The sequence below is a fragment of the Scyliorhinus canicula genome, chromosome 27, assembly GCF_902713615.1.
Source record: "Scyliorhinus canicula chromosome 27, sScyCan1.1, whole genome shotgun sequence".
In the NCBI taxonomy this organism is placed as follows: Eukaryota; Metazoa; Chordata; class Chondrichthyes; order Carcharhiniformes; family Scyliorhinidae; genus Scyliorhinus; species Scyliorhinus canicula.
The window spans coordinates 12,762,455-12,783,571 of NC_052172.1; the positions used below are offsets into that span (position 1 = coordinate 12,762,455).

Consider the following 21,117-nt stretch of genomic DNA (forward strand, 5'->3'; position numbering starts at 1 on the left):
GGTGGGAGGTGGGGAAACGCGGTGTGGTGCCGCTGGAGGCCGGAGGACCAAACTGCCGCTCAGTGGCGGTGCAGCGAGGCGGGGAAACGCGGTCTGGCGCCGTTGGAGGCCGGAGGACCGAACTGCAGCTCAGTGGCAGTGCAGAGAGGCGGGAAAACGCGGTCTGGCGCCGCTGGAGGCCGGAGGACCGAACTGCAGCTCAGTGGCGGTGCAGTGAGGCGAGAGGTGGGGAAACGCGGTCTGGCGCCGCTGGAGGCCGGAGGACCGAAATGCAGCTCAGTGGCAGTGCAGCGAGGTGGGAGGTGGGGAAACGCGGTCTGGCGCCGCTGGAGGCCGGAAGACCGAACTGCAGCTCAGTGTCAGTGCAGCGGGGCGGGAGGTGGGGAAACGCGGTCTGGCGCCGCTGAAGGCTGGAGGACCGAACTGCAGCTCAGTGGCAGTGCAGCGAGGCGGGGAAACGCGGTCTGGCGCCGCTGGAGGCCGGAGGACCGAACTGCAGCTCAGTGGCAGTGCAGTGAGGCGGGGAAACGCGGTATGGCGCCGCTGGAGGCCGGAGGACCGAACTGCAGCTCAACGTGAATTGGAGAATTGAGAGACTGGCTCCCTGGTTAACCTTTTAATCTTCTGTAAAAGATGAGGGAAACCAGCAGCTCTTTATTTATTGGTGCGGCGTCTTCAGCAACAGTTCTGCTGAACTCCCCCAAAGCTCTTTGCAGTGGGTGAATTAATCTTTGAAGGGGAATCACTGGCAGCCTAATTGTGCACAGCAAGATCCCAGAAACAGCAATGAGATATGAGCAGGTCACCTGTCTTTGCCACGTGGGCTAACCGTTAGATAAAGTGTCTGATTTATTTTGACAACCATCTTTAGGATGAGATTTTAAGGGGAGGCCTTTCCTCCTCACTCAGGGTGGTGTAAAAGTTTGTCTTCCAGAGCTCCAAGCGGAGAAGGATTTCAGCTTGGTCCTGAAAAAAAGTTAATCTCTCCAAAGGACTCTGCACTAAGATAAGCAAGTAAAACCTGGTTGTTAACCTATGGTATTTGAAATGGGATGCTTAATTGGAATGTAGAGGCAGATTTCAGGAAGCAAGATTCACCCATTTACCTGTAAAGCTATTTCTTTGTTGGCCAATGTCCATAATTTTGTGTTCAAATCAAAAGTTTGTTTTAATATAAAAGCTGTCTATTGGTCAGTTATCACTCCTGTGGAGCCGTGACATTTCCTCATTTTCCCAAATGCAAATATTTGGGTTCTAATCCGGGATCTTAACCAAAAATGGGGATCTGGTCCATTTCCCCTTGCAATAAACGAGAACACAAAATCCAATCTGGCAGAAAGCTGCAGGAATCAAAGATGCTGGAGATCAAAGGGGCTGGTTTAGCTCACTCGGCTAAACCGCTGGCTTTTAAAGCAGACCAGCAGCACGGTTCGATTCCCGTACCAGCCTCCCCGGACAGGTGCCGGAATGTGGCGACTAGGGGCTTTTCGCAGTAACTTCATTGAAGCCTACTCGTGACAATAAGCGATTTTCATTTCAGAGAACGATCCATCAATTAAGCAATTTATTAAAATAAATGATTAATTACACCAAGGTAGCAAACAATCCAACTTTAATCAATCATTAAAAAAAAACTTTTTCCTGAATCTTAAATCGGAATTGTAACAAACTTGCAGATTTTTGGAAAATATAGAATTTCTATTAAAAAAGGAAAGCATTTCAAGATAAGTTGTTGCAACTGTGGAGATTTGTGACGTGTCTGCAATTCTCACTTTCAGCGAGTTGATCTACGGGGTGGGCGGGTTCTGTGACGGAACAGGTACCTCAGTCATCGTCAGTCGCACAGTCCAGTTTCCAAATATGGGTGGCCCCTGACACTTGTCCATCAAGCTGGTGATGAATACATCAGCAGGCTTACCCTGGTACCTCACCCTGGCTGGTGGACTAAGCTAGAGCAAGGGTAGCAGCAGCAATGTCTGTTGTCCAGTGGGGGCGTTACTGCCCACAGTGCACGACGTCTAGAACTAGGATAAAGGCAGCTGATCCCAGCAAGAGGCCAATGGATTGGAGGACAGGCACCAGCAAGATTTGCGACACACATCCGGGGGGCCACTCCCCCGACAGTGGACTGGTGACCTCGGAAGGATCACGGCGTGTCGTCCCATCTTCAGCAATAAAAGCCAACAGCAAAAATCGCTGATGCCCACAACAGAATCATTTTTAATCAGCGAGGGAATCCAGGGTTACGGGGATTAGGCGGGAAAGTGGAGCCGAGGATTATCACAGAAGATCGGTCATGGTCTCATTGAAATAATGGCGGGGCAGACTCGATGGGCCGAATGGCTGACTGCTGCTCCTGTGTCGTTATGGCCGGACAGAAGCGGCTGGCGAAACATCGCGTCCCGATCCTCGGCAAGAGGGAGGAACCTCAAGGAGGAGGAGATCCCGAAGACTGCCTCCCTCCCTCTCCCCAAAACTGGAGATCCGTTTTTTTAAGTCTTCTGTAAGGGGAGGATTGGGGGGGAGCAGTTAATCTGCTTCTTCCCCCCAAGCCTGACCCAGGGAGTAGTGATTATTTACGAGAATGTTGGACACCCCCGGGACAGGCCTCCATCTTGGCGATGGGGCCACCGGCAGTCAGGGTGGCAGCGACGGAAGGACAGATGCGAGTCTGGGACAGGACAGCAGCCTTCCTCTCCTCCCCCCCCCCCCCCCCCCCCACCACCACAAACCCCCACTCCCAACCACCCCAGGGTCAGCCGAACGTCTTGCTCGGGCAGGGTTAATTGTGGAAAAGATTTCCCCCCCACCCCCCAAATCCACTGGGAACACGAGTGGAACTCCCAAGGCTTACTTAGAAAATTATAATTTCCCTCCCACACCCCCGCCCCCAAAGGCAGAGGAATGGTGAGGAAGGTTGTTTGGGGGGGGGGGGGGGGGGGAGAGAGAGAGAAAGAGAGAGAGAGAGAGAGATAGACAGAGAAAGACACACAATGTACAACCGAGGGAGATTTCGGAGATCCTCCCGAGCGGTTGGATCAACAGGGGTGGATTAATGTGCAAAACATTTCCCAAATTGGGATTCCCTGCAAGCCCTCAGTCACTGGAGTACGAGGGACAGTCTCCTTGTGGCAGGCATTCTGGGCCATAGTTACCATGGATACGGGTGCTCCTTGGCCAGCCATGTCCCGATCTGATCATCAACTTTCTGTAAAAGGAGGTTGAAGGAGTTAAACCCATTCAAAAGTCACTTCTCAAATGTTGGAAACATGCAATTCCTCCCACCACCAAACCCAATATCTCCCGTTCCCAAAATAGTTCTGTTTTCACAAAAAAAAATAGACTGCTCTCGTGACAAAGGTTTGGGCTGAGGAATGTGACACTTTGCATCTAACCCCGTGACGTACCTGTCCTGGGAGTGTTTGAAATGCAGAGTGAAGCTCCTTCTACACTGTCCCCATCAAATACTCCCAGGGCAGGTACAGCACAGTGTTAGATACAGAGTAAAAACTCCCTCTACACTGTCTCCATCAAACACTCCCAGGACAGGTACAGCACGGGGTTAGATACAGAGTAAGTCTCCCTCTACACTGTCTCCATCAAACACTCCCAGGACAGGAACAGCACGGGGTTAGGTACAGAGTAAAGCTCCCTCTACACTGTCCCCATCAAACACTCCCAGGACAGGTACAGCACGGGGTTAGATACAGAGTAAGTCTCCCTCTACACTGTCTCCATCAAACACTCCCAGGACAGGAACAGCACGGGGTTAGGTACAGAGTAAAGCTCCCTCTACACTATCCCCATCAAATACTCCCAGGACAGGTACAGCACGGGGTTAGATACAGAGTAAAGCTCCCTCTACACTGTCCTCATCAAACACTCCCAGGACAGGTACAGCACGGGGTTAGATACAGAGTAAACCTCCCTCTACACTGTCCTCATCAAACACTCCCAGGACAGGTACAGCACGGGGTTAGGTACAGCGTAAAGTTCCCTCTACACTGTGTCCATCAAACACTCCCAGGACAGGTACAGCACAGGGTTAGATACAGAGTAAAGCTCCCTCTACACTGTCCCCATCAAACACTCCCAGGACAGGTGCAGCACGGGGTTAGATACAGAGTAAACCTCCCTCTACACTGTCCTCATCAAACACTCCCAGGACAGGTACAGCACGGGGTTAGATACAGAGTAAAGCTCCCTCTACACTGACCCCATCATACACTCCCAGGTCAGGTACAGCACGGGGTTAGATACAGAGTAAAGCTCCCTCTACACTGACACCATCATACACTCCCAGGACAGGTACAGCACGGGTTAGGTACAGAGTAAAAACTCCCTCCGTTCCCATCAGGCATGAACTCTTCTCCTATTCAGGTTTTAATCTACCTTCAATTTGCCCACCCTGCAGTCTGTGCTGTGCCCCCCCCACCCCACCTCCCGCACCCCACCTCCCGCACCCCACCTCCCGCACCCCACCCATTACCAGAGTGAACAAGTCCAAATTCATTCGCAAGAATTATGTCTGTTTGACCCATTGGTTTGGGCAAGGATCAAAGAGTTGAGCTACTTTGTCCGAAGCTCATGCTCGGGAATGGGAAGATCATCCATTCACACTGGAGTTTAGTCCGTTGCCCCCCCCGCCGCGCGCAGACGGAAGCGGTGTGTGGGCAGCTGAAAGGCTGGCGTCTCACCTGTCTGGCCTGTCGGAGAGAGGGCGGGTCTCCCTCCTCCTCAGGGTTCATGTTCGCACAGTGGGCGGTGCCGTTGATGATCAAGGCCACCTCCGACCTGGACTGGTTCTTCAGCACACTGAGAGCGTGCCAGGGGTCGATGTCACCTTTAGACGGAGATCACAGGAAACAAATTCAAACTCAAAACGCCGGGAGCACCAAGCTGACAGCAGCCACCACCTCAGCACCCGATGGCACCTTGCCCACACCCCCATGTCACACCCAGGTCACAGTGGGGATGCAGCAGGCCTCGGCCTGCCTCAGGCAGAGGGAGGCAAACACAAACACTCGGGGTTCGAGAGCCAGTGCATAATCCGAGGCCAGACTATGAGAAGCAGCCAATCACAGGGGGAAGATTTTTTAAAAAATAAATTTAGATTACCCAATTATTTTTTCCAATTAAGGGGCAATTTAGCGTGACCAATCCACCTACTCTGCACATTTTTGGGTTGTGGGGGCGAAACCCACGCAGACACGGGGAGAATGTGCAAACTCCACACGGACAGTGACCCAGAGCCGGGATCGAACCTGGGACCTCAGCGCCGTGAGGCGGTTGTGCTAACCACTAGGCCACCGTGCTGCCCCCACAGGGGGAAGATGATGGCGCAGTGGCAATGTCACAGGACTCGTAATCCAGAGTCCCCAGGCCTATGCTCCGTTTGACGGGTTCAAATCCCGCGAGGGTCGGTGGTGGAATTTAAATTCAGTGAATTAAATCTGGAATCGAAAACTCACCTCAGTAACGACGGCCACAAAGCCATCGATTGTCGCAAAACCCATCTGGTTCACTGAAGTCCCTTCAGGGAAGGGAATCTGCCGCCCTTACCCGGTCGGGCCTACACGTAACTCCAGACCCCACAGCGATGTGGTTGACTCTAACTGCCCCCCCTCTGAAATAGCCGCGTGGGACTCGAGCTCAAGGGAAATTAGGTGATGGGCAAATGGCGGCCTAGCCAGCTTCGTCCACATGGCAAAGCTGGAGTTTAAGGGACTCAACCCTTGTAGAATCGGACCTCAAGTCAGGCACCCCGCTATTGTTTCGAGCCAATGAGAATCTCTCTCATCCAACTTAGAAAGCAGACGGGGGCCTAAATTTAGCATCTCACCCAAAACACAGCACCTCCAACAGTGCAGCACCCCCGGAGATATGCGCTGACGTCTTGGGAATGTGGAGCGAGCCATTCAGAGGCGTGAGAGCTCCCCGCCCCCCCCCCCCCCCCCCCCGCCATTGAACCAGAACTGGTACATGAGGAACCCAGTCCAGACTCGCGGTGAACTCCCGAGAGAGAGAGAAAGAGGCCTCAATCCCAGCCTGGGCTGAACTGGAGTCAGGATTGTGGTGGGAGGGAGGGAGTGCGGTTTGCTTGGCGGCCGTCTTACGGCTGTAGCCACTAACTTTGCTTTTCCCCACATTCATATAGCGCCCGTGGCATTGTGAAAACATCCCGCCGGAGGGCAATCAGTCAAATTTTGACAAGGAGCCACGTACGATGCGAGGCGAGGTTTCGGAGAGAGCGTCCTGGGGTGGTATGATGCTGACACCATGTGGGTGGACCGGGTACTGCAATGGGTTGATGCTGAGGAAGCTAGGACAGGAATTCCAGAGGTTAGAGTCCCAGTAACTGTCGACGTTCAATATTACAATGTTGCCGATGTAGTAATATGGGAATAGGGCGAGAAAAATGTGACGAGAACGGTTTGTGGAGGGTAAACGTCACTGATTGTTCGGGTCAAGTGGCTGCTTTCTGCGTCACGTTTCTCACCTTGCCAACTCCAGCCTCTCCTGCCCCCCCCCCCCCCCCCCCCCCCAACCACCACCACGTTCTGCTCTCTCAAGAGGCCACTTTCCCCTTGGCTCCCAGAATTTCAGAGTGTGGCAGGTCCCTGGGTCAGCAAGACGCTCAGTTGAGCACCGCCGATTGGCAGGGTGGCCAATAGTGCGGCCGGGGGGGGGGGGGGGGGGGGGGGGGGGGGAGCACTCGTTGGCTGTTCGGACACCAAGAAGCTCAGAGAAAGAAAGGGATCTTGGGGTGTTTGTCCACATATTGCCGAGGGTGGCAGGAAAGGTCAACAGGGTCATTAAGGCAGCAGACGGGACACTTGCCTTTATCAGTCGAGGCATAGATTACAAGAGCAGGGAGCTTATGTGGGAGCTGTACAAAACTTCAGTTCTGCCACAGCTGGAATAATGTGCGCAGTTCCGGTCACCGCACTATAGGATGTGATTAGGGCAGCACGGTAGCATTGTGGTTAGCACAATTGCTTCACAGCTCCAGGTTCCCAGGATCGATTCCCGGCTTGGGTCACTGTCTGTGCGGAGTCTGCACGTTCTCCCCGTGTCTGCGTGGGTTTCCTCCGGGTGCTCCGGTTTCCTCCCACCGTCCAAAGACGTGCAGGTTAGGTGGATTGGCCGTGATAAATTGCCCTTAGTGTTCAAAATTGCCCTTAGTGTTGGGTGGGGTTACGGGGATGGGGTAGGGTGCTCTTTCAAAGAGCCGGTGCAGACTCGATGGGCCGAATGCCCTCCTTCTGCACTGTAAATTCTATGATTCTATGTTTGTACTGGAGAGGGTGCAGAGGGGATTTACCAGGAGGTTGCCTGGGATGGAGCGTTTGAGCTATTGAGGCGCTGGTTAGGCTGAGGTTGTTTTGTTTGGAGCAGAGAAGGTGGAGGGGGAACCTGATTGAAGTGTAGCGGATTAGGAGGGGTATGGACAGGGTGGATAAGGAGCAGCTGTTCCCTTTAGTTGAAGCGTCAAGAACGAGGGGGCATACCTTTAAGGTGAGGAGGTGTTTTTAGAGGGGATTTGAGGAAAAACCTTTGCAGTCAAGAGGGTGATGGGAGTCTGGGGATGCACTGATTGGGGAGGGTAGTAGAGGTGGGGAAACCCTCAATCTTTAAAAAGTGAACAAGCACTTAAAATGTCAAAACATTCAAGGCTATGGACCAAGGGCAGTAGTTGGTATAGATTACGTTTAGCCTGTTCAGTACAGATTTGATGGGCCGAAGGGTGTAATGCATGACTCCATGATTCTGACTATTAGCCATCATGCGCCTCAGCGCCAACCTATTGCAGTACTCCGCTCAGCCACACGGTGTCAGCAGCCAGAGGTGTGGGGCATGTTCCTCTAATATTCATTCATTGTCACGATGGGCGTCATTGGCAAGGTTGGCATTTATTGCCTGGCCTCAAGTGGTGGCGGTAATAAGGGGGGGGGGGGGGGGGGCGGGGGCGGCTGCTCTCGGCACCTCCTGCCCTCGTCTCAGGTTGGGAGGTTTTCAAAATGATAAAGGCCGTTGGTCGAGAGTTTTCACTGGGAGGGAGGTTGGTAGCCATGGAGATAGTTGGAGAGGAAAGAGTGAGGGGGGAAGCTCGGGAGGAACATTCTTTGAAGTGCAGGTTATGCTAATTCAAGGGCAATAGTGGCCAATTGAACAACATCTCCAAAAATATACTTGAAAACCAAAAATGAATTTGAAGAATTATGGGACTCGTGGATCGCTCTTTCAAAGAGCGAAAACACACACGGATCAAATAGTGTCTCCCACACCGTCAGAGTCCGAGTACGCATCCACTGCTCTTCCATCGGTCCCAGACTGATAAATATTAACATTCACACTTTACCGAGTTTTCCCGGGTCAACTTTTACATTAAAAAAAAAATCATTCGCAGGATGTGGGCGTCGTTAATTCAGGCCCAGCATTCGTTACCCAGCCATGGTTGCTCTTGGGAAGGTGGTGGCAAGTCGCCTTCCTGAACCGCTGCAATCCCCGAGGTGTAGGCATACCCACTGTGCTGTTAGGGAGGGAGTTCCAAGGTTTTGACCCAGCGACAGTGAAGGAGCGGCCGATATATTTCCAAGTCAGGGTGGTGAGTGACTCGAAGGGGAACCTCCAGGTGGTGGTGTTCCCAGGTATCTGCTGCTCTTCTCCTTCTAGATGGTAGTGGTTGCGTTTGGAAGGTGCTGCCTAAGGAGCCTTGGCGAGTTACTGCAGTGCATCTTGTAGATGGTACACACAACTGCTGTGTGTGGGTGGAGGGAGTGAATGTTTGCGGAAGGGGAGCAATCAACTAGGGGCTGCTTTGTCCTGGATGGGGTGGAGCTTCTTTTATAAAATAATGTTCCCAATTAAAGGACAATTTAGCCTGGCCAATCCACCCACCCTGCACAGCTTTGGGTTAGAGATAGAGAAATACAGCACAGAACAGGCCCTTCGGCCCACGATGTTGCGCCGAACTTTTGTCCTAGGTTAATCATAGAATTTTGGGCAATTTAGCATGGCCAATCCACCCAACCTGCACATCTTTGGACTGTGGGAGGAAACCGGAGTACCCGGAGGAAACCCACGCACACACGGGGAGGATGTGCAGACTCCGCACAGACAGTGACCCAAGTCGAAATCGAACTGGGGACCCTGGAGCTGTGAAGCAATTGTGCTATCCACAATGCTACCGTGCTGCCCTTAAGAAGTTAATCTACACTCCATTATTCTACCCTAATCCATGTACCTATCCAATAGCCGCTTGAAGGTCCCTAACTTTTCCGACTCAACTACGTCCACAGGCAGTGCATTCCATGCCCCCACTACTCTCTGGGTAAAGAACCTGCCTCTGACATCCCCTCTATATCTTCCACCATTTATCTTAAATTTATGTCCCCTTGTAATGGTGTGTTCCACCCGGGGAAAAAGTCTCTGACTGTCTACTCTATCTATTCCCTTAATCATCTTATAAACCTCTATCAAGTCGCCCCTCATCCTTCTCCGTTCTAATGAGAAAAGGCCCAGCACCCTCAACCTTTCCTCGTATGACCTACTCTCCATTCCAGGCAACATCCTGGTAAATCTCCTTTGCACCTTTTCCAAAGCTTCCACATCCTTCTTAAAATGAGGTTGTGGTGGTGAGACCCACGCAGACACGGGGAGAATGTGCAAACTCCACACGGACAGTGACCCGGGGCCGGGATCAAACCAGAGTTCTCGGCGCCGTGAGACAGCAGTGCTAACCACTGCGCCACCGTGCTGCCCCTATGTCGTGCTTCTTGGGAGTGTTGTTGGAGCTGCACTCATCCAGGCAATCGAGAGTATTCCATCACACTCCCGACTTGTGCCTATTGAGCATCATTTCAACCCTTGATCCCTGCGCCTTCTGCTCTGCCTGAACCTTGTTAATTAGCCGACATCACAAGGAAACATCATCTGCCCACCATCACATGGCGGAGCCTGTACACCGATTGGCTGCTGGGTTTCTGATACAGATATCCTGAGGTCACGAAAGGCTGCACAAATACAAGCCATTGTTTCCATTCAAATTTCTGTTCCTCTTTCATAGCCCAGTGGAAGCATTAACGGGGATAACATTTCCCAGAAATACATCAATGATTCACCTGCTGGGTATCTCCTGCATATTCCCGTTTTGACTTCAGATTGTCCAAACTTTAAGGGCAGCGCGGTGGCCTAGTGGTTAGCACAACCGCCTCACGGCGCTGAGGACCCGGGTTCGAATCCCGGCCCTGGGTCACTGTCTGTGCGGAGTTTACACATTCTCCCCGTGTCTGCGTGGGTTTCGCCCCCACAACCCAAAGATGTGCAGGATAGGTAGATTGGCCACTCTAAATTGCCCCTTAATTGGAAAAAATTATTGGGTACTCTAAATTTATAAAAATAAAAAAAATAAAAAGATTGTCCAAACTTTTGCTGGGCTTCCCCTCAACCAGTTTGGCGTCAAGGTCAGTGTTCCCTTTCGATGGTGGGTGGCCATCCACATGATGTGCCCCGTGCAGTTCTGGTCGCCACACCATCGGAAGGCCGTGATTGCACTGGAGGGAGTGCAGAGGAGATTGACCAGGATGTTGCCCGGGCTGGAGCGTTTCAGCTATGCTGGTTAGGCTGGGGTCGTTCTCCTTCGAGCAGAGCAAACTGAGGGGGGGGCGCTGATTGAGGTGTACAAAATTACACAGGGCATAGATTAAAAGAAGCTTTTCCCTTTAGTAGAGGGGTCAATACCAGGAGGCTTGGATATAAAGATTAAGAGGCAGGAGTTTTAAGAGGGTTTTCAGGAAAAACCTTTTCGCCCAGAGGATGATGGGAGTGTGGAACTGGCTGCCTGAAAGGGCCGAGGAGGCGGGAACCCTGACAGCGTTTAAGAAGCATTTAGAGGAGTGCTTGAAACATCACCGCGTCCAAGGCTGGGGACCGAGTGCTGCAAAATGGGATTAGAGTAGATTGGTGGTTGATGGCCGGCAGGGACAGGATGGGCTGAAGGGCCTCATTCGGTGCTGTAAAGCTCATTGAGAAGGTCCGTCAACAATATTTGAAGTTGGGCGGCACGGTGGCACAGTGGTTAGCATTGCTGCCTACGGCGCTGAGGACCCGGGTTCGAATCCCGGCCCTGGGTCACTGTCTGTGAGGAGTTTGCACATTCTCCCCGTGTCTGCGTGGGTTTCACCCCCACAACCCAAAGATGTGCAGGTTAGGTGGATTGGCCACATTAAATTGCCCCTTAATTGGAAAAAATGAATTGGATATTCTAAATTTATAAAAAAAAACAATATTTGAAGTTACCCCACATCCAAGTGAACAGACCATACACAAGGGAAAAAAAAACTGAAGGAACTTTTGCTGACAGTCCCTTCCCACACGAGCATCATCCGTCAACCCCTGACCTCCCGCGATCGGGGTCACGAACCCCGCCCGGGCTCACGCCACCCTTTCAAGCCCCCCTCCCCGCCCCCCATCCCCACCAGCTTCTTACCGTTGACAAAGATGACGCGGCTTGATGCAGGGTGGTCGGCGCCGTAATAGTCGTTGGTGAAGTTGACGGCGCCCTGTACGTTGCCCGGGTCAATACCAAACACCTGGACACAGATGGCCACCTGCGATCGCAGCGTCAGCCAGCGAGAGAGTGGGCAGCCCTTGTCCTCACACGTCTGGTCTGGGGAAACAAGGGGGGGTGGGGGGGGGGGAGGAGAAGACAGTGAGCCGGACAGCCCGGACTGAGATTGGTCCCCCCAAAATATTCCAGACTTAAAATATATTCAGCAAAGGAGCACCCACAACCCATTGAGGGGGGGGGGGGGGGAGAATCTCAGAGATTCTCAATCTTTTAAGCGAGAAATTTCTCCTCATCAGAGTCCAAAATGGCCGACTCCTTATCCCAAGATGGAGCCCCCCCCACCCCCCCCGCTCTGGACTCAGCCGATTGGGAGGGGGGGGGGGGGGGGGGGAAGAGAGACAATCTCTCAGATCTACCCGGTCAACCCCCTTCAGAATCTTGGGATGTCTCAACGGGATCGCCACTAAATCCCCCTCAACCCCAGGTGATATGAACCCAATTTACTCAGCCTCTCGTCGGGCAACCCCCTCGCCCCAGGGGACAATCTGGTGAACCTTTGCTCTCCTGCCGCCGACGATTTAGGGTAACAGCACAGATTGATCACTCGCCGCGGGAGGGAGGGAACGGTGGAAGAGCTTACAGTAACCAAACTCGGCGCAGGTCTGGTAATACCACTGACGCAGTCCCACTCCAAACGGTTTCACCTCGGTGCTCCGCAGCTGCTCCAGAACGTTCCGGTGAGAGTTGTCCACACACGGCAATCCCATTACATCCATGTATTTCTGAAAATTGAAGAGGTCAAAACTGTAGCCTGGAACTGGAGGTCAACACATTGCAGAGGGTGGGGGTCCCTTTTATCCGGGCCTTTGGGGGGGGGGGGGGGGGGGCAAGTGGCCTCAGCTCCTATTCTTGGGATATCACCTCACTGTCACCCCAACACAACCCCCCCACCCCACAATGCATACTGCCCCCCCCCCCAGCCATCCCACCTCCCCTGCCCTGCCCCCTCCCACCTTTCCCTGCCCCCTCCCCCGGCCATCCCACCTCCCCTTCCCTGCCCCCTCCCATCCCACCCTTCCCTGCCCCTTCCCCCGGCCATCCCACCACCCATTCCCTGCCCCCGGCTATCCCACCCCCCCCTGTCCCTGCCCCCTCCCCCGGCCATCCCACCTCCCCTTCCCTGCCCCCTCCCATCCCACCCTTCCCTGCCCCCGTCCTGGCTATCCCACCCCCCCTTCCCTGCCCCCGCCCTGGCTATCCCACCCCCCCATCCCTGCCCCCTCCCCCGGCCATCCCACCCCCCCTTCCCTGCCCCCGCCCCCGGCCATCCCACCCCCCCTTCCCTGCCCCCGCCCTGTCTATCCCACCCCCCCCCATCCCTGCCCCCTCCCCCGGCCATCCCACCTCCCCTTCCCTGCCCCCTCCCCCGGCCATCCCACCCCTCCCTGCCCCTCCCCCGGCCATATCACCCCCTTTCCCTGCCCCCCACCCCCTGCGGCCAACCCACCCACCTTCCATGCCCCTCCCCCGGCCATTCAAACCCCACCTCCTTCACTGCCTCCCTCCTCCTGGCTATCTCCCCCCCCCCCCCCCCCAGCCATCCAACCACCCCACCCTCCCCTCCCTGGCCTTCACTGCACCCTCCCCCCTCCCCCTCCCAGTTACCTTGTTGAGGACAGTCAGCCTCCGGTAGGTGGACCCCAGGCTCTGATTGGTCATGATCCGGCACAAGTTGGCGATGTCGCTGCCCGGCTCCTCCGCGTTGTATTGGACGGTTCCCATGACGATGTCAGCCAGGTTGCCGGCGAACTCACCCCGGTCGCCGCTCCCGTTCAGCTTCTGGCACGACCGGAAGTCGGCCTCCAGTCCGGAGGTGTTGCCTCGGGCCAGGATCCGGTCCAGCCGGGAGAAGGCCTGTGCCACGGCCGTCCGGCACTGCCGGGGGGTGGAGAGAAACCAGCGGCAAGTCAGCAAGAACTAGGCCCCAATCCCGTCCTGCCCACCCTCAAAGAAGCAGCTGGAATGGAGGGACTGCCCCACCTGACTCTCGGCCCATCACCACCAAGACGGGTCAGGACGAAAGTGGGAGGGTGTCAGGAGGAAGGGCCTCACATTCTAGATCTGGAGGAACAGGAATTTTCACCCCATCAACGCTGAACCCCACAGGTACCTGCTGCAGCCCTGAGAAAGTCACAACAGGCCCTGGGGGAGGTAATTCCCACACGTGGCTCAGGGTGAGCGAGGGGGAGCGCAGAGGGGAGGTAAGCGTGGGGCAGCGCATTGCTCCGATATACCCAAATCCATTCATACCTTCAAAGATCCCCCAACCACTGGGTTCGATAGACTCCTCGAAACCACCTGTAGGATAGAAAACAGAAATGTCAGGGCAGCACGGTGGCCTAGTGGTTAGCACAACCGCCTCACGGCGCTGAGGTCCCAGGTTCGATCCCGGCTCTGGGTCACTGTCCGTGTGGAGTTTGCACATTCTCCCCGTGTCTGCGTGGGTTTCACCCCCACAACCCAAATATGTGCAGGGTAGGTGGATTGGCCACGCTAAATTGCCCCTTAATTGGAAAAATAATTGGGTAATCTAAATTTTAAAAAAAAAGAAAACAGAAATGTCAAACGGGGGCAGGGGGCACCCTGAACACGTCCCCCAGGAATGACCATCACCTCCACAACCCTCACACAGGAATGACCCCAAACAGGAATCTCTCAATCTCTGGTCAAGGTGTAGCTGCCCAGGGAGTGTTTGATGGGGACAGTGTGGAGGGAGCTTTACTCTGTATCTAACCCCGTGCTGTACCTGTCCTGGGAGTGTTTGATGGGGACAGTGTAGAGGGAACATAGAATTTACACTACAGAATGAGACCCTTGGCAAGAGCACCCCATTTAAGCCCCAAACCTCCACCCTATCCCCGTAACCCAGTCTAACCTTTTTTGGACACTAAGGGGCAATTTATCATGGCCAATCCACCTAACCTGCACATCTTTGGACTGTGGGAGGAAACCGGAGCACCCGGAGGAAACCCACACGGACACGGGGAGAACGTGCAGACTCCACACACACAGTGACCCAAGATAGGAATCGAACCTGGGACCCAGGCGCTCTGAAGCAACTGTGCTAACCACTGTTCCCCTGCTGCCGGTAGAGGGAGCTTTATTCTGTAACTAACCCCATCAGGAGTGAGGGGCAGACCGCGTCAATTCAATTGCTGACACACATTGCAGCTTGGGGAAAGGGGGGGGGGGGGGGCGGAGTGGGTGAAGGAGCTGTGACGCTGACGGTGAATCTTACCTCATTGTAACCTGTGAAATCCAGTTGGGCCCGGACTGGAGCAGATGAGGCCACAGCAGCAAACACCAAGTGAGGGAACTATTGGAAAAGGATAGTCAAGAGATAGGTTTACATCAGAACTGATCGCTGTTTACTCCAGAACAAGCCCAAGCCCCCTCCCCCCTCACAAATGTTTCCTTTACCTCACCCAAAGTCCCGGACATACTCTCTCATACAGTCGGTGACTGGAGTCGACGTTACTCACACAATTTTAATATTTTCTTTATTCAGTAAAATCCAGTAATCATCGCTGACTAGGCCGGTGTGTTTATTGCCCTTCTCTAATTGCCCCTCCAGAAGTTGGTGGCGAGCCACCTGCTTGAGCCGCTGCAGTGCACGTGGTGTAGGTACACCCACAGTGCTGTTAGGGAGGGGGTTCCAGGATATTGACCCAGCGACAGTGAAGGGACGATATATTTCCAAGTCAGGGTGGTGATCAACTTGGAGGCCAACCTCCAGGTGGCAGTGTTCCCAGGTATCTGCTGCCCTTGCCCTCCTCGAGGGTGGGTGATCACGTGTTTGGAAGGTGCTGTTGAAGGAGCCTTGCAAGATGCTGCCATTAATCTTCTATATGGTGCACACCGCGCTGGTGAAGAAGGGAGCGATATTTAAGGTGGGGGATTGGGTCCCGATCAAACAGGCTACTTTGTCTGAATGGTGTCGAGCTCGTGTTTCACAGAAACATAGAAGGAGGCCGCTATTCGGCCCTTCAAGCCTGCTCTGCTATTACTTATGATTGCGGCTGATCATCCAACTCACTAACCTGTTCCCGCTTTCCCCTCCCAATATCCTCCGATCCCTTTAACCTGTATCCAACTCCTTGAAAACCCCAACTGTGGCAGTGAATTCCACACCACTGTCTGGGCGAAGACATTTCTCCTCCTCTCTGTCCTAAATGGTCTACCCCCTTATCCTCAGATTGGTGACTCCTGATTCTGGACACCCCCACCATCGGGAACATCCTTCCTGCATCTACCCGGTCTTAATCCGGTTCGAATTTTATCGGGTTCGATGAGATCCCTCCAAATTCTTCGAAGCAATACAAATCCTAACCGATTCAATCGCTCCTCATACATCAGATCCATCATCCCAGTAATCAGTCTGGTAAACCTTTGCTGCACTCCCCCCATAGCAACATCCTTCCTTAATAATGAGACCAGAACGGAGCACAATATTCCAGGAGTGGCCTCACCAAGGCCCCATATAACTGCAGCAAGACATCCCTGCTCCCTGTGTCGAATCCTTTCGCTAGGAAGGCCAAAGTTTCTTCTTTACCACTTGCCGCACCTGCATGCTTACCCTCAAGAGACTGGTGCACAAGAACATCTAGATCTTGTTGCACATTCCCCTCTCTCAGTCATTCAGATAATAATCTGCCTTCCTGTTTTTTTCACTAAAGTGGATAACCTCACATTTATCCACATGATACTGCATCTGCCCTGCAGTTATCTACTCACTCAGCCTGTCCAAATCACGCTAAAGGATCTCTGTATCCTCCTCACAACCCACCCTCCTACCCAACTTTGTCTCATTTGAAAATTTGGAGTTGTTACATTTAGTTCCCTCATCTAAATCATTAATATATCATGTGAATAGCTGGGATGCTAACACTGATCCCTGTGGTACCCCACTAGGCACTGCCTGCCTACACACCAGTTTTCTATCCATCTCAATACCTTATCCCTAATCCCATACGCCTTAATTTTACACGCTAATCTGGTATGTGGGGCCTTGTGGAAAACCTTCTGAAAGTCCAAATATACATCCACTGGTTCCCCCTCATCAACTCTAAAAGTTAAAGGGCAACACGGCGGCACAGTGGTTAGCACTGCTGCCTCACGGCACCAAGTTCCCAGATTCAATCCCGGCTCTGGGGAGTTTGCGCACACTTTTTTTTTGTTTTTTAAAAATAAATTTAGAGTGCACAATTGATTTTATCCAATTAAGGGGCAATTTAGCGTGGCCAATTCACCTAGACTGCACATCTTTGGGTTGTGGGGGTGAAACCCACGCAAACACGGGGAGTGTGCACAAACTCCACACGGTCAGTGACCCAGAGCCGGGATCGAACCTGGGACCTCGGCGCCGTGGGGCATCAGGGCGAATCAAGTTTGCACATTCTCTCCGTGTTTGCGTGGGTTTCACCCCCACAACCCAAAGATGTGCAGGATAGCTGGATTGGCCGTGCTAAACTGCCCCCTAATTGGAAAAATTAATTGCACACTCCAAATTTTTATTATTTATTTTAAACTCTGCAAGTTAATTCTTTCAAGAATTCTAGTAGATTTGTCAAGAATGATTTCCTTTTCGTAAATCTATGCTGACTCTATCCGATCCGGCCACTGTTTTCCAAGTGCTCGGCTGTTAAATCTTTTATAAATCGACTCTAAGAATTTTCCCCACTACTGACGTCAGGCTGACTGGTCGATAATTCCCTGTTTTCTATTTTACCTCCCTTTGAAAGTACAGTAGTCCCCCTTTATAACGCGGGTGTAGGGGTCCAAGACAGCCACCCGCGTTGTATCCGAGCCGCGGATATCCACGATGGGGGTTTTAAATTTATTTAAAAATCTATGCTAGCGCTTCCCATTGTGAGTCTACGGGGGGCGGGGGGAGAGGTCAGACCCCCGTAGACTCTCAATGGGAAGCGCCAGCATAGATTTTTAAATAAATTTAAAACCCCCATCGTGGATCTAATTAAAACAGTGTCAATTTCAGCGGCCGGCTCACTTTGATCCAGAGAGGGAAGCTGCTCTCACTGAAACAATCAGCCGGCCGCTGAAATTGACACTGCCCGCTGCTCTCTCCCTCCAATCCAACTTTTAAGTTTTAATGTTTCTGATTGGAGGGAGAGAGCAGCCGGCAGTGTCAACTTCAGCGGCCGGCTGATTGTTTCAGTGAGAGCAGCTTCCCTCTCTGGATCAAAGTGAGCCGGCCGCTGAAATTGACACTGCCGGCTGCTCTCTCCCTCCAATCAGCCGGCAGTGTCAATTTCAGCGGCCGGCTCACTTTGATCCGGAGAAGGAAGCTGACAGTTGGGGTCCATAAGCCCCCCCGCCGTATATCGCGAACCGCGGTATTGCGGAGCGCGGTATAACGGGGGACTACTGTAGTGGGGTTTAACACCATCAGCGACCCTCAATCTGTTCCAGAGTCTATAGAATGTTGGAAGATGACTGCCAATGCATCCACTATTTCTAGGGCCACTTCCTTCAGTACTCTGGGGTGTTGTTGGGGCTGCACACATCTAGACAATTGGAGAATATTCTATCACACTCCTGACTTGTCCTGCATTTTGTTGGAGCAATATTTACATAGAATTTACAGTGCAGAAGGAGGCCCTTCGGCCCATCGAGTCTGCACCGGCTCCCGGAAAGAGCACCCTACCCAAGGTCAACACCTCCACCTTATCCCCATAACCCAGCAACCCCACCCAACACTAAGGGCAATTTTGGACACTAAGGGGAATTTATCATGGCCAATCCACCTAACCTGCACATCTTTGTACTGTGGGAGGAAACTGGAGCACCCGGAGGAAACCCACGCACACACACGGGGAGGATGTGCAGGCTCCGCACAGACAGTGACCCAAGCCAGAATCGAACCTGGGACCCTGGAGCTGTGAAGCGATTGTGCTATCCACAATGCTACCGTGCTGCCCCTAAATATGGCTGGTTCTATCAGGGTACAGTCACAAATTTGGTTTATTGTAGTTCATATAGAGACTATTTTTAAGTAGATTCTGTAGACTGTTTGCTGGAATGTGCTGTTCAAATAGGTTCTGTAAATGCCACCCTACCTCCAATTCATTGACTAATTGTGGTGTCAACAAAAGTTCCTATATTTCCCCAAACGTGGCCAGGCATAGAAAAGTTCCGGCTCATGTCAAGGCAGCCATGGGGTCACTGCCAGGTTGCGGCTACACGTCGATCCTCCTTACCTTCATCCGAAACCACGCCGAGAGGGAGCCCGGGTAAGAGCCCCCGAAGCAAATCCAACGGTGTTTTCCGGTCAGGGCGTACTGTTGCTTAATGAACTCGTGGAACGTTGCTAGGTCAGCTAGCCTATCCGGAAAAGCACACTGGAGTTAGGGGCCACCAGGATAACGGAGAGGGACAACAGTGAAAAGACCCCAAGGCCCAAACAACGCAACGTTTTGCTCGGATTGCCAACAACCACCTGCATTTATATAGCACCCGTTACATAGCAAAATATCCCAAACCACTTCACGGGAGCGTTAGCGAAAGTCAACATCGGAGCCACTCAAGTAGATATTAGGAGGTGCAAGAGACGGGCTGAAAGGAGCAGAGGTGGGGAGGTTTATGTCGAGAACGCAAGTTCTTGGGGCCCAAGCAGCTGAAGACACGGCCACCAATTATGGAGTGAAGGAAGTGGGGGAATGTGGAAGTAGTCGGAGTTGGAGGAAACACTGCGTTTGCAGAGGGTTGGACCAAGTAAGAAACAAGCCAGTTTCAGTCACATGCTCAGTTTGCTGTACAGCAGCTCAGAAACGCCACTTTTAAAATAGACTCTGTAGACTGTTTGCTGTAGTGTTCTGTTTAAATACACTCTGCATTCCGAGTAAGTTGTTAGTTTGTTGTTAGTCTGGTCACCATTCCTAAAACTCATTGGATGATGATGGTGTCAATAGCAAAGTTTCCCCAATGCTGCCAGACCAGGCGAGAGCAGCAATGGAAATATTAAGCCACCCTGGCTCATGGAAGGCAGCCACGGGTTCACTGACCCTTTGTTATCTTGGACTGACAAGTGGCAAGTTCAAGTGTCACACAAGCGACAGGGAATGACCATTTCCAACAAGAGAATCTAGCCAGCTCCCCCTGACATTTATTACGATAGCCGAAATCACCACCATCAACATACTAAGGGGGTTAACGATTGATCAGAAATTGAACTAGACCGATTACATAATACCTTTGGCGACAAGAGGTCAGAAGCTGGGAATTCTGCGGTGAGCAAGTCACCTCCTGACTCCCCAAAGCCTGTCATAGAACATAGAACAGTACAGCACAGAACAGGCCCTTCGGCCCTCGATGTTGTGCCGAGCAATGATAACCCTACTTAAACCCACGTAACCCAACAATCCCCCCATTAACCTTACACTACGGGCAATTTAGCCTGGCCAATCCATCTAACCCGCACATCTTTGGACTGTGGGAGGAAACCGGAGCACCCGGAGAAAACCCACGCACACACGGGGAGGACGTGCAGACTCCACACAGACAGTGACCCAGCCGGGAATCGAACCTGGGACCCTGGAGCTGTGAAGCATTGATGCTAACCACCATGCTACCGTGAGGCCCTGTCCACCATCTACAAGGCACAAGTCAGGAGTGCGATGGGATATTCCCCACTTGCCTGGATGAGCGTCGTTCCAACAACACTCAAGAAGCTCAACACCATCCAGGGCAAAGCATCCCCGCTTGATTGGCACCTCACCCACAAATATTCACTGGCACCCCATCCACAAACATTCACACCCCCCACCACCGACGCATAGTGGCAGCCATATGTACCATATAGAAGATGGGGGCAGCAACACGCCAACGATCCTTCGACAGCACCTTCCAAACCCGCGACCTCCACCATCTGGAAGAGCAAGGGCAGCGGACAGCCGCCTGCACGTTCATCCCCGAGCCACTCACCACCCTGACTTGGAAACACGTCGGCCATTCCCTCATGGTCGCTGGGTCAGAATCCTGGAACTCCCTCCCCAACAGCATGGAGGGAGTACCTACACCACCGAGACCGCAGCGGTTCAAAGGTGGCAAGCTCACCACCGGCTTCTCGAGGGCCAATTAGGGACGGGGCAATAAATGCTGGGCCCGGCCAACAGCGTCCACATCCCATGAAAGAATAAATTTGGAGTTCTGGCAGGAGGTTGGGGGGGGGTTTGGTGGTGGCAGGGGCGAGTAGATGACGCGGGGGAGGGGGGGGGATAAAGAGACTCGAGCAGTGGAAGAGCGAGAAGAGAAGCAAAGAGAAGCAGTAGAGAGCACACCGTTCAAAATCAGGCCAGGGCCCAAAATCATCGCCGTTAAGAACCTGACTTACCCTTGTTGACTCGACAGAAACTGGATGTTCTGGTCGCTCAGCCCGTCAGGGTTGATGCTTGCTCCGTAATAGCGGTGCTCCAGGGAGACCAATAGAGCTCTGTATTTCCGCGCTAGGTCCACATGCTCACCTGAAG

At 53.0% G+C, this 21,117-nt stretch overlaps 1 protein-coding gene across 1 annotated transcript in view; it reads right to left on the reverse strand.

The window, feature by feature from the left end:
* Positions 1 to 2,926: 2,926 nt before the first annotated feature.
* LOC119957833 (thymus-specific serine protease) overlaps positions 2,927 to 21,117 on the reverse strand; it is a 30,265-nt gene continuing 12,074 nt past the window's right edge. The window contains exons 4-12 of the mRNA XM_038785972.1: positions 20,982 to 21,111; positions 18,850 to 18,973; positions 14,871 to 14,948; positions 13,883 to 13,930; positions 13,238 to 13,507; positions 12,213 to 12,354; positions 11,492 to 11,671; positions 4,698 to 4,843; positions 2,927 to 3,208 (exon numbers count right to left, since the gene is read on the reverse strand). Coding sequence (XP_038641900.1) covers positions 3,152 to 3,208; positions 4,698 to 4,843; positions 11,492 to 11,671; positions 12,213 to 12,354; positions 13,238 to 13,507; positions 13,883 to 13,930; positions 14,871 to 14,948; positions 18,850 to 18,973; positions 20,982 to 21,111 — 1,175 coding nt within the window. The 3' untranslated portion in view covers positions 2,927 to 3,151. The remainder of the gene's footprint in view (positions 3,209 to 4,697; positions 4,844 to 11,491; positions 11,672 to 12,212; positions 12,355 to 13,237; positions 13,508 to 13,882; positions 13,931 to 14,870; positions 14,949 to 18,849; positions 18,974 to 20,981; positions 21,112 to 21,117) is intronic.